At 53.9% G+C, this 12,140-nt stretch overlaps 1 protein-coding gene across 2 annotated transcripts in view; it reads right to left on the bottom strand.

Annotated features, from left to right (window-relative positions):
- Positions 1-12,140, bottom strand: part of GRAP (GRB2 related adaptor protein) — a 35,959-nt gene that overhangs the window by 11,372 nt on the left and 12,447 nt on the right. For both annotated transcript variants that reach the window (XM_077828885.1, XM_077828886.1), the window contains exon 3: positions 11,269-11,391. In XM_077828885.1, coding sequence (XP_077685011.1) covers positions 11,269-11,391 — 123 coding nt within the window. The remainder of the gene's footprint in view (positions 1-11,268; positions 11,392-12,140) is intronic.

Genomic DNA, 12,140 nt, shown 5'->3' with positions numbered 1-12,140 from the left:
AACGCTTGGGGGAATACCATCTGGGCCTGGTGACTTTTTACAGTTTAATTTATCTATTTATCCCAAAATCTCCTGTATTGACACCTCAATTCGGGACAGTTCCTCCATTTTGTCACCTACAAAGAATGGCTCAGGTGTGGGAATCTCCCTCACATCCTCTGCAGTGAAGACTGAGGCAAATAATTCGTTTCGCTTCTCCACAATGACCGTGTCGTCTTTGAGCGCTCCTTTAGCTCCTCGACTGCCCAGTGGCCATGACGCAACTCCTGCCCATTCGCCACCTACACTCTGTCACTTCTATCCTCTGCTCTTGAGATTAGGGGATGGACACGTAGAGGGTTTAAGACGTCTGTTCGGGATGGAGGGCTATACCTAGTGCTTCTCTCAAATCCCTGTGTACCGCCTGGAGTGCAACAACCATGCCTGCTGCATACAGGGCTGCAAACATGAAGGATGGGCTTTTCCAAAGCACTTTGTGTTGGCCTAACCCTGCTCTTAGTGAAGACAATGGGAGTTTTACCCTTGACTTCCATGGGTTCAGAGTTGGGCTAATGCTGACAGCTGTCAAAAATCCCAGGGACGGTGCCAGCCAGGCTGGAGTTTGCTGATGCAATCAGAGTTGTCCTGGGCAGATCTCTCTGTGATGCTGAGAGGTGTTGTAGACTGTCTAGTCATCTTCTATCCGGCAGTGGAAAACATATGTGAACTGATCAGATAACAGCCTCTGTGGGCCAGGTGTGAGGTCTAAGCTCCCTTACTAGCTAGCAGGCACCATTTCCCTTGATCATCACACTTTTTTTAAAAAATGGGGGTGGATGGTCACGAGAGAACAAAACATCAGAGTACTTCCTAGCAGCGGCTCCGCCAGATGGCCGCCCAGCGGATAAATACCCCTAAAGAAGGGGTACCCCTAAAGAAGCAGGCTGGGACAACGGCATGATCCAAAGCGTTTGGGAAGCATTGCAAGTATCAATCCAAGCAGCTGCACACAGCTGCCTTGTGGTACAGGACATACTTGATATCCTGGCGCGGTTTGACAGTGTCATTCAGGGGGCTTGCAGCTCTCTATAGGGAAATAAAATGACAGTATCCCTGCTCCAAGAAGCGAATCATCTAAATCAGACACAGCACAGCCAAGGCAGAGACTAAACAAAGGAGGGTGTGTGTGTGGATCTGGGAAGGGTGGGGGAGTTCATGCAATAAGCATATTATATTGTAATGCCTGCAACCCAGGTGAGTTCCTGTTCTGTTTTCAGCTCCCATAGTAATATAATTAATTGTTAGGTGCTGACAATGTGCGTGACACAAACCAGACAGCCCCAGCCCCAAAGATCTTGCAGTCTATGTCCACAAGTCTCCAGGGAGACAGGATACCCTGGGGAAGCCAGGACTATGGTTTGTTTATTATTAATATCATTGCTGTGAGTGAATGGAGGGCAGGCTGGAATGGAGAACATGTTCCCAGCAGAGCGGATCAGAGAGGGGCCAGATGCAGAGGAAGTTGTGGGGGAGCTGGAGGAAATGGGGAATTGATGTTGGTGAATAAAAGAAATGTGTGTGGGGGAGTGATGTAATAAGAGATTGTGTTGGGAGATGTAGGGTGAAGCTTCACCTGATTTAAATTGGGTGGCTCCATTGAAGATCACCTACATTGAGCTACACCAGCCGAGGAACTGGCCCATAAGATGCAAGGGGCGAGAACACTGCTGTGAGGACTGAATCTTGAGGTTCCTCGTGAGTGCAGGGATCTGCCTGCATGACTCAGATTGCAAGGTAGAGACCAACTTTTGAACTTGCCAGCCCCACACTAGCACAGTTAGAAACCTCAAACTTGTCTTGTTCTGTAGCTCTCTCGAGATCTAAACATCAGGCCAATTTTGAAGTAAATCAATTTGGATTGAATTGAAGTAAATCAAGTGGTCAGAATTTAAAGTTTAAATTTGATATGTTCACATCCCAAGTGCTTTACCTCATGAACATTGGCAAACGCAACATTAATGAAGACAGAAATCTTAAACTTCTCTGGGTTTTCACTGATAAAACACCCCCTCGGGCATTTTTTCACATTACATTAAAAAAAAAAACAGAAAAAACACTGAATTTTTTTTTTCTATAATGAATTTTCCCTTTTTGTTTTCTTATTAATGTTTTTGCGGGTGTCTGCTCGGAGTTGATTACTGGGAAGTTAAACAGGGAGGGGGAGTTGTATAATGCAGTATTACAGCTAATAGCTTTGTGTGTGCTAATTAAGAAATAATTGAAAAGGAGAATAGTGATTAAAAAGCAGACCAAACTCTTGCAACATAACTGAAGCTGCTAGGCCTTTACCTCTTGCCGAGTCCTAACTGTGTGTGAACAATGAAGGGCTCGCAGCGCTGGCCAGGCTCTGGGCTCGGTGAGGCCCTGGGTGGCACACTGCTCCATGCCAGGCTGCAATGGCATACAGATCCCTCCCCGCAGTTGCTCACTTTCCACTGGGCTTCGGGGCAGAGAGAGCAAACCAGCTCCGTTGTCCCCGGGCAGTGTGTCTCTTTAGGGAGAGGAGGAGCAGAGTTGGTGACAGATGTGGGGGTGGGTCTAATCCTCTCCCCGCTCCAATTATACCCCCACGGTGCTACTGACACCTTCTGCCCCAGCACCTGATGGGTGGCTGGTCCCCTCCGCCGGGAGGCTGGAACATGCAGTGGCCTCTCGGGGTGTTCTCTGGAATATCGGTTTGACTTCTTCTTGCCTTCCCTCCAGGCCATCTTCTCTGGGTAGGGAGCTGGTGAGGGTCACCAGCTCCTCTAGCTTCTCAGTGATGCTCCCAAAATAGTAACATTGCAGAATTCCAATCACTCAGAAGGGGGATCCTGGCAAAGAGCCAGCGGCAGGCAGCAAGGGATTCCCCGCCGGAGAGGTGCACGTATTGTAGCACCGGGTGCTTTTGGTGCACAGAATGCAGGACCTGACACTGCAAGTCACCCCATGGATTTCCAGGGGAGCTAGTCAACCTGCGGGAGGGTGGCCCAACCAGGCCCCATGGATTTCCAGCCTGATTCTCATCTCATGTCAATTTTACACTGGTGCCCCTCCATTGACTTGGATGGAGTTATTCCTGATTTACCCCAGAGGGAGAGGAGAGTCAGGTTCATTGACTGCCGACTATCTGGGATCCCAGCCATGGCATTTGGTTCACCATGGTTGTTTGCAGCCTGGCAGAGTATCAGAGGAGATCAGGCTGGATTCTGAGAGAGGAGCTCTCTCTGCCCATGGCGGATGACAGACAAACCCTGACAGATGTTTCATGGACACCTGATGGCTTCTGCCTCCATGGAATTGGAGTCTGGGTGGGCGCAGGGAGGAGCAAGGTGAGTTGGTGGGAACACACCCCATGGTCTCAGGTATAAGGGTTGCTTATAGTAGGACCTTTGCTCAGATCATTTGTTAATTGGCGTCCCTGGGCAATTAGCCTGCTGGCTGGGTCTCCCTAATTTCTGGATAGATGGTCAATGGTGTGTTCTGTGCTCCTGGCTTTTGGGAAACGCATCGCTATTGGCCTAAAGCATTTGGAAGGCATTGAGATAAATGGTGCCGGGAGCTCGTAATGAATGCGCACTCATCACTATAATAACACAGTAGCAGTGCTGATGTAGGCTGTGGCTTTGGGTGAGCCATACCCAGAATGCACACAGAACTGATCTCAGTGTTTTGTGAGTTACCTGGCTGGCTTTCCACCACCGGCCGATCGAGAAGGCCTCCTCTGTCACCTCCATGTCAGCCGCGCTCCCCCTAGATTTCAGGAGGGGGCATACATGCATGTTCTGAAAAACCTTTGGGCCCATGAGTAAATTAGAAATGCCCCCAGGCCTGAGTGGTGAAGAATGAGGCAGTTTAGCTGGGGGCTGATCTGAGGAAACGAAGAACATGCTAGAAAGGCAGCGATTCCAACAAGCGGCCACACTGTTAAAAGAGAAAAAATCCTTGAGCCTTTTCTTCCTGGTCCTAATTTCCCCAAACACCTTTTTAGCAATTCCTAAAATTAAACCTTAAGCCCCGATCCTACAACTGGATTAGGATGGGCAGATCCCTGCCCCCAGAGCAGATTCCACTGGCTGTCGGTGTATCAGCTTGTCGGACCAGGGCCATCCTAGGTATGGCAGTTCCTTGGAAAGTCGGTTGCATCCCAGGGATGGAGGCTAGTTTGAATGAAGGCAGCTAGAATCCAGACTGAGAGACTCTTCAGAGGAACAGACGTGTGCTGAGAGTGTACAGGGGAAGCTCGGTTGATTATTGCAGGGATAATAGCAACGTGTCTGCTACATGAGAGTGGAATGCATTGAACTAATTAGTGAATTCTCTCCCACCGAGCAGCTTGCAGTATGTTTCCTGCATGTTACAGCAGGAGAGATTAAACCAGCTGGACCGGCTGCCCAGTTAGCTAACCGGGTGCCTTTCCCGTGGCCAGGTTGATGGGACCTGTGCTCTAGTTTGTTTCTAGCAGCAGAGTTCAGTGGACTCCTTGGGGTGGAATTTTACACCTGATTACATTATTCAATACTAATCCTTAGTACTGTTGTAGCATTTGTCTGGAGATCTCAAGCTGCTGTACAAAGGAGGAGAAAGTATCATGCTCCCCATTTTACAGATGGGGAAACTGAGGCACGTAGAGGGAAGGGCTGTCAGTGCTCACGGCAAGCCCTGGAGTCCTTCGGCAATTAGTCCGCTGGCTGGGTCTCTGTCATTTCTGGGTAGACGGTTAGTGGTGAATTCTGTGCTCCTTGTTTTTGGGAAACATCTCTGTTGGCCTAAAGCATTTGTAAGTGCTTTTGCGAAATAAAAATGGAAAAGCAAAACCAGCAGGGAAGTTGGTGCCAGGCTGTCTTTTTGTTCTGTGTTTGTAAAGCACTGAACGCAGTGGGGTCCTGATCTGTGACCGAGGCTCCAAGACTCTGCCATAAATAATGCAAATAAAAATAGGACCTTGGCTTATGAGACCAGCTGTAGGAATGGCTGGGTGCAGCTTTGTGGCCTGTGCTGTACAAGGGGTCGCTTTGGATGATCATGATGGTCCTTTCTGGCCTGGAAATCAAGAATCCACAAATACATCTTCCAGTCGGCGGTATAAGAGAATTCCTCTTGGTTGCAACGGGCTTCTGCTGTTACTTTCCCTGCCGCCCGTGCCTGCCACTGAGCATGAATGCTGGAGTAAATCATCCACCTTATCTCTCCGATCTTGAAAGCAAGAAGCAGAGCAGCTGCAGAATCAGGCGTTCGGTTGGAGCTCTCTCCCCCCAAACCCCGCCTCAGGATGGGGGTTTGTTGATCCCTCACAGGGGCTCATTCAAGAACAGCCACATGATTCAAATACTTTCAGGCTGTTGAGCTGGCCTGAAATTTCCTGGCGAGCGGGGCAGCTGCATGGAACTGGCTCCTCTAGCTTGGAGGCATCCAGTGGCTGGCAGGCATGTGACCGAACAGCTAAATCAGCTCCTGGGATAGCAAAACAACAACCCCCACGGGAGAGAGTGGTTTGGAGCCAGCAGCTTACAAAGCTTTGCAAAGGCACCGCTGACGAGCTGCTTTGCCAAATGATTTACTTGGCCTGATTTTTCCACCCTGTGCTTTGGGCCTAGTTCCGAGGGCCCCCAGTGGGAAACGTGCGGAGGCAGGGGCAGGGCTGTGCTTTTGCAAAATCGGCGGCGGCGCGGCCTAGTGACCTGGAAGACCTGGCTTCAGTTCCTCGCTCTGCCACTGGCCTGCGCCGTGAGCTTGGGCAAGACTTGGCCGCACGCCGTGCCTCAGTTTCCCCCTCTGTTAAATGGTGATAACGAGACTTTGTGAGGTAGCTGGAGCTCGACTGATGAGCAGTGCTAGGTCAGAGCTAGGGTTTATTGATATTAAAACAGCTCAACCTAAAATTCATGAGTGAAGTGTCCCCACGAAGGCAGCATAGCTTGTAGCGGAGGGCAGGCTGAGAAAATCTCTGTGTGCTCCTTATAATGGACATGGACAAGCCATTCCCCCAGAGTCCATCCCGGCGGTGGCTGAGCTGTCACAGGGTCCTGTCTGATCGCCATTGTTCAGAGACTCTTATTTGTAAGGCCAAAGATTCCACTGGGATTTCCGATCCCAGCAAAGGAGAGGCGTCCCCAACAGCTGTGAGCCAAAGTGAGCTTGCCGGGGGAACCGGAGCCAGCCAAACACTGTGGCAGCCGAGCAAAGAGCTGATTCACCCCACTGCAATGAGGCCGTGACAGGGATTCCACAAGCTCCTTTGCGTGCCTGGTCAATACGCCTCAGGCATGAATAAGGATGTAGGTAAGAGGGGGACCGCAGGTCAGTGGCAGGACACTTGGGCTGGGGGGTCCCAGTTTTGCGTGATTTTGGGCAAGTCCCTTCCTAGCTGTTTCCCTTCCCGCCTGCTGTCTGCTTAGACAGTAAATCACATGGGCTGTGCTGTGTTTTATGCAGCCGGGAATCAAACAGTGGGGTTGGGGAGGAGGCGAAGAAGGGATGTTAACGAAGCACTTGGGGGCTAAACTCACTCTGGTCCCGTCCCAGAGTCTTTCCACTGACTCCTCTGGGCTTTGGATCAGGCCCATGGCGTGTGACCTGGGCTCTCCCCGGGGCTGAGGTTTGGGATCCTCACAAGCGGCTTCACCAGATTAAATCCTGCCCTGTTGGGGTGGGACTGAGTCTGCCTCAGCCAGACATCACTCCAGTTGTGTTTTACAAACAGGACCAACGTTCTGCTAAAAGGGGCTGTAATCAGCATGTGGGAGCCAGAACGTGCCCAGGAACTGGACCTAGACTGTGGAACTCACTGCCACAAGAGATGAGGACCGCTGCTGCCCTCGCCACTGGCGAAGGGGATGCCAAACTCATTTCTGACATTCCTCCTGCCAGGCACAACACAAGCAAACAAACAAAAACCCTGTCAACTAATCACACTCTTTCTCCTGCAGGCTGGGAAGGCCAAAAAAAAGAGGTTAGAATCATAGAAATTTGACCATCGATTGCTGTTATTTCTCCATTGAAATATTTAGAGGGCACTTAGGGACTGTGGTGGTCGTGTCCAGATAAACAGATAGACAATGGGTATGTCTAGGGATGGACAGATCACTGAGGAGTTCATTCCCCTTCCATCCCATCTTACTGGTAAATGGATCCAAACATTTATACTCCTGTGAAACCGACGACCCAGAACAGATGGAGGAAGGGGGGGGGGTTGGAGAAGGGGCAAGGGCACTTGCAAAGATCTGCTCTCTTGTGGTCCCCCGGTTGCACATGCAGCCCGGGCAGGTTTGCAGGGCTGGGCTGGCGCTGTAGGTAATGCCAGCTCCACAGCGCCTGGAAGCAATTGCTTTCATTACCAGCAAGAGCCTCCTTAAACGCTTAATTAAAGATCTGTGGCGGGAGACACTGCCTGGCTGGAAAGCACCCAGACCGGCCTGGTGAACGCCCAAGCCAGGATGAACGGTGAACTGAGAGCCAAGTGGTCCATGAAACAGGCAGGGGTGTGGGAGACTGGGCATTTAGCTGTGCCTTAGACTGGAAGGGGCAGAGACTCTGATTATGTGGTGTTTGTACAGCACCCAGCACACTGGGGCTCTGATCTGACTGGGGCTGTCGTTTTCAAGGCTGACGGGCCCAGCTTCATCCTCTGGAGATGTTTGCAGAGCCATTGCACATCCGATCCTGGAGTGACAGGCAAGGCACGCAGGGTGACCGACTTTCTCCAGGGAGTGGTGCCCAGTTCCTTTGCCGCAGCCCCTTGCGAGATGTGCTATCGGTGCCCGGCTCTGGGAGCTACCGGCTGGTGGCTCCCGCCCAGCTGCCGTGCGTGGTTCTAGCTGGCACGCAGAGCTGTGTTGGTGCAGAGATAAGATCCGACCACGTGTGGCAGATGGCTTCGTACCCCCCTGCCGGTGCCGGGGCATGCGTGGGAGGATCTGGGGCTGGAGGAAGGCCTGCAGCGAGGGAGGGGACAGGTTTGCAGAGCAAAAAATAAACACACCAAAACCGAGGGCTGGGCCAACCGGCGTGAGATCAAGTGAGAAGCATACCTTCCCTCTGAGCGGACACTGACCTGTCCTGGCTCCCAGTCCCCTGCTCCTACCACTCAGCCACACTGCTTAGTTGTGAGACAGTCCCCCACGCACCCCGGCTCCCTGCAGGGGATGCTTTATAGCCCCCAAGCCCACCACAGGGCCTCTGAGCCTGCAGGAGAGCAACAGCTGAACTGGTTTCAGTCTGGCTAAGATCCGGGGCAACAGGGCACCTGCTCCCCCTGGGTGTTGGCCAGAGCCCCCAAGGGGAGAGGGGCATCACTAACACCCAGTGAAGCAAGAAACACTCTGCTCCCTGCTCCTGGGCCACTGAGGGGCTAAGACGCAGGGGCGATGGAGGAGCGCCACCACGTGGCTCCTCTCAGCCACTGCAAGCGGGTGCGCTGGCTGGCTCTGGAGTGGGGGAAGGGACGGCTCTCTGTAAGGAACCAGAAAGCCAGCGTCTGGTTTCAATGGGCCTGTCGGTCATGTGAGAACAAGCCCGGGGTGCTTGCCGCACCAGCTGTCCGGTGTGCCTCGGGCAGGGTGACAGCCCTCATGCTGCAGGGCACAGGGACAGGAAGAATTCGTCCCTTCCCGCTTCCTAGCGCTGTGCAATGAGCTAACTGCTGTGCTGAGTTACGGAGGGGCTGGAAGCAGGATGCCTCGACGAGCTGACCCACTGGCCAGCTCTGCTCCCACGGCGCCTCTCTTCCGGTGAGATCAAACAATCTGTGAGCGCTAGCCAGCTGCTGTCAAAGTGACAGGGCCCACCACGGACACCAGAGGCTGGACTGGCTTTGCCCATGTGCTTGGGAGCCCACTGAAAGCAGCCGCATTGCATGGGGCACCAGCGGGCCAGGTAGCCCCTGAGCTGAGTGCCTCTTTCTCCTGGCCACGTTCCCAACCCAGAGCCCCTCTTGGCTCATTTGGGAGCTGTGCGGACCATGTTGCTGAGCGGCTCTGTGTCCGTGCATTAGGGTGAACAGGAGAGACTGCAAACCCGGGGAACAAAAATCACGAGGGTGGGAAATGCAGCTTGTGTCCGGTGTAGGGGAATCACACACCAATACTCTGTGGGAGGTATAACACGGAGACGCTGATATAGACCCAGAATGGGGAGGCGTTTGCTTTCTCTGTAATATCCCCCACTGGTGGAGGCGTCTGCCTGCAGATCCCGTTAGTCTGGCTCAGAGCACGGCCCGATACCTACAGTGGTAGCAATCCCCACTTCCAGGCATGCGGGAAGGAAGCCGCCAACCCTGAACCCGCTCTGCTGGCACCATATGCAGCAGCCCGTCTGCTCACAGTACCCAAGGGCTCCAGACTCTGCACTGGCTCCCAGCTGAACAGACAGGCCAGTGTCCTGACAGGCAAAGCCTCCTGGGGGATTGGGTGTCGCTCCCTCCATGCCTGTGATTTTTCCCAGCTGGCTGCGCTCCACTAAGACAATGCAATGGGGAGGCTCACGTGTGGGGGAACTTCCCCAGGAGCTGAGTTTAGACTCTGGAACTCACATGAACTAAGGATCACCTAGGCCTCTGTTCAGAGCTAAATGCAACCCCCCTCTCTTCCTTCACATGCATCTGCCACTGCATAGCCACACAGCCAGCCCCACTGAACCATACACACATCAAGGTGCTTCTCCTACAGACCGGACAGCCACAAACAGCTGGGATCCCTGGACCCTCGTCTTGGGGGGGGTGGCAGGTGCGGGGATCCCGGAACCCCTACATGGTGTCTGTTAATCCCATCAGCTCAATTTCTGGGGCATTGGCATCTCCTCCTGCCCCATACGCGGGCTCTGCCCTGCAGCCTTGCTTGTGGCCTCAGAAGATCAGTGCCTGGCACGGAGGGACCCCCCGGTGCTGTTGTTTTGGGGCCCCATTGCTCACACCTACAGCTTAAAGCCAGGTGCAGGTACCCAGCCCAAAGTGCCTCAGAGCATCAGCTGTCAGCCATCAGGTGCCCTATTAGCCACCCGCTCTGCCCCTCCAGGAGGGAGCAAACAACATGCAGATGGGCACAGGAAAGCGCCATCAGCCCAGCAAGAACCATTGCGGGCTGGCCCCTTGTTCTATTCCTGGCTCCCACCAGCACGGCCTCCCTCTCTGCCCCGGCGCGCATTGCTTGGCTGCTCTGTGCCACAACTTCTCCACCACGCACCATGGCCATGATGCTGCCTGCCTCCCAGGGGGAGCTGTGAGAGCCAGTTTAGCCCTCTCCAGCACTCAGCTGAAATTGAAATAATTAATGCTAACGAAGGATGCTTGTCAAGCACCAGCGAGCACAGTTAGTACAGGCTACAGTCAGTATACCAGGCTCACTCAACCACCACTGAGATGCAGCCACCTCTGGGGTGGGTTGGAGCAGCTGCTCGACGGTGAACAGCAACACTCCACAACCACTCAGCATAGGAAGCCACAAATAATACTGGGTCCTGGTGAAGCAGCAGGAGGGTGGAGTTTAAAGCCCTGGGCGGGGGGGTGTTAAAAGGAGGAAAACAGCCTTGCCCAGCATACCGGAAAGCAAACGTGACCTAAAAGGCTGGCCCATGCCGCCTTGAGAATATGCTGAGTTCTGTGCCGGTGTGATCCTGCCGGACTAAGCCCCAGAGCAGAGGGCAATGAAGTGCAACGACCTCTGTCAGGAAACAGCGGAGGAAATGCGAGTGCAGAATTTCCGCTGGTCGGCTGGGTTGGCCTCTGTTCAAAATTCAAGGCACTCTCTGCCAGTTCCAAGGAGCCCTGGGCCGGGGAAAACCCGCTCGCAGGGGAGCGAGGCCAGTGAGCCGCTTGTGCCAGGCAAACTCAGGCCGTGACCCGACATGGTACGGGCTACGCTGCCTTCTCGACGCGAGACGGTGCAACGAGTTGGTGCAGACGGGCAAACAAGACACCTTGAAATGCCAGCCTGGTCGTAGCCGCAGGGGCAGCCAGCTACGCCTCCGTAAGGGAGTCTGAGCGGGTATCGTTTACATGTTGAGGGGCTGGAAGTGAAGGATCTAGGAGGGGAAGCAGCTCCTCGGAGGGTGTAAAACCAGGTGTAAGGTACCGCCTGCCTTTGACCGCCGCTGATGCCCTCTAGTGTTCCCAGGTGCAAATTGGAGCAGCTGACTATTGCTCTATTCAATCAGTGTGAACCACAGCGGCTTCATGTCCGACCCAGCAGGGATCCTGCCAGGGTACTGCCTGCGGGCCTGAGCCGTGAGCATCAGAGGAAGGAGCCAGCCACTTACTTCACAGAGATGGAGAATTCCCCCGGGGCGCTCTCGCTCTCGCGGATCAGGAAGGCTCCCAAGTGCTTGCGTTTCAAGAGGATTTCTTCAGCCAGATGCCTGGAGATCCTTCCCGCGTACCACCTGGAGGGGTCACACAAAGAACCGCCGCTGAGCAGGAGATGGCAGGCCTGTGACCCCCCACACACCAGCAAGAACTCGGGCCAGGCCCAGATGGGGCAGGAAGGTGTGAGATGACGCTGGGCGTTAGGTTACATTGAAGAGGGGGGCCTCTGGCTGGACTGTGCAGAAAAATTTTAATGCCAGCTAGTTAGCCCTCCTGCGTAGCCCAGGCCAGAGATTCTTCCCCAGTGACTCCCATATGGAGCCCAATAACTTGGGGAACAGGGGCATGTGACACGGTCATGCAGCAGCTTGGTGGCAGAGCCAGGATTAGCAGCCAGGTCTCCGGAGTTGCCGTTCAGTGCCCTACCCACTAGACCACGCTGCCCCTCGGAGTCCTAGAGCTCAGGCACCTGCCAGAGCCTTGGCCACAAGCTGGTGTGAAGGCATTGCTCTAAAACGCAGCCCTCAGGAGACGGGAAGGGTCGAATGGGACACAGAGACTGAACAACCTTCTTTCACCCCGGAGGGGGGTCTGTGTTCACCTCTCCCTGAAACGCAGCCACCTCTGGGGTGGAACACAGCACTGTGTGGGAAGGGAAGTGCAGACGCCCGTCTCTGGTTGAAATGGTGGGGAACACGTTAGGGCGGGGCGGGGCGGGTGTAAAATTATCCCAATTTGTGCCCTTTCACGTAAGCCGAGCAAAGCTATAATTAGAGCCCATGAGCAGCCCTCCCACCTCTGCAGCACGGTTACAATAGCCTTTCGT

The sequence above is a fragment of the Eretmochelys imbricata genome, chromosome 10, assembly GCF_965152235.1.
Source record: "Eretmochelys imbricata isolate rEreImb1 chromosome 10, rEreImb1.hap1, whole genome shotgun sequence".
In the NCBI taxonomy this organism is placed as follows: Eukaryota; Metazoa; Chordata; order Testudines; family Cheloniidae; genus Eretmochelys; species Eretmochelys imbricata.
This window is presented reverse-complemented; position numbering and strand designations above follow the sequence as displayed.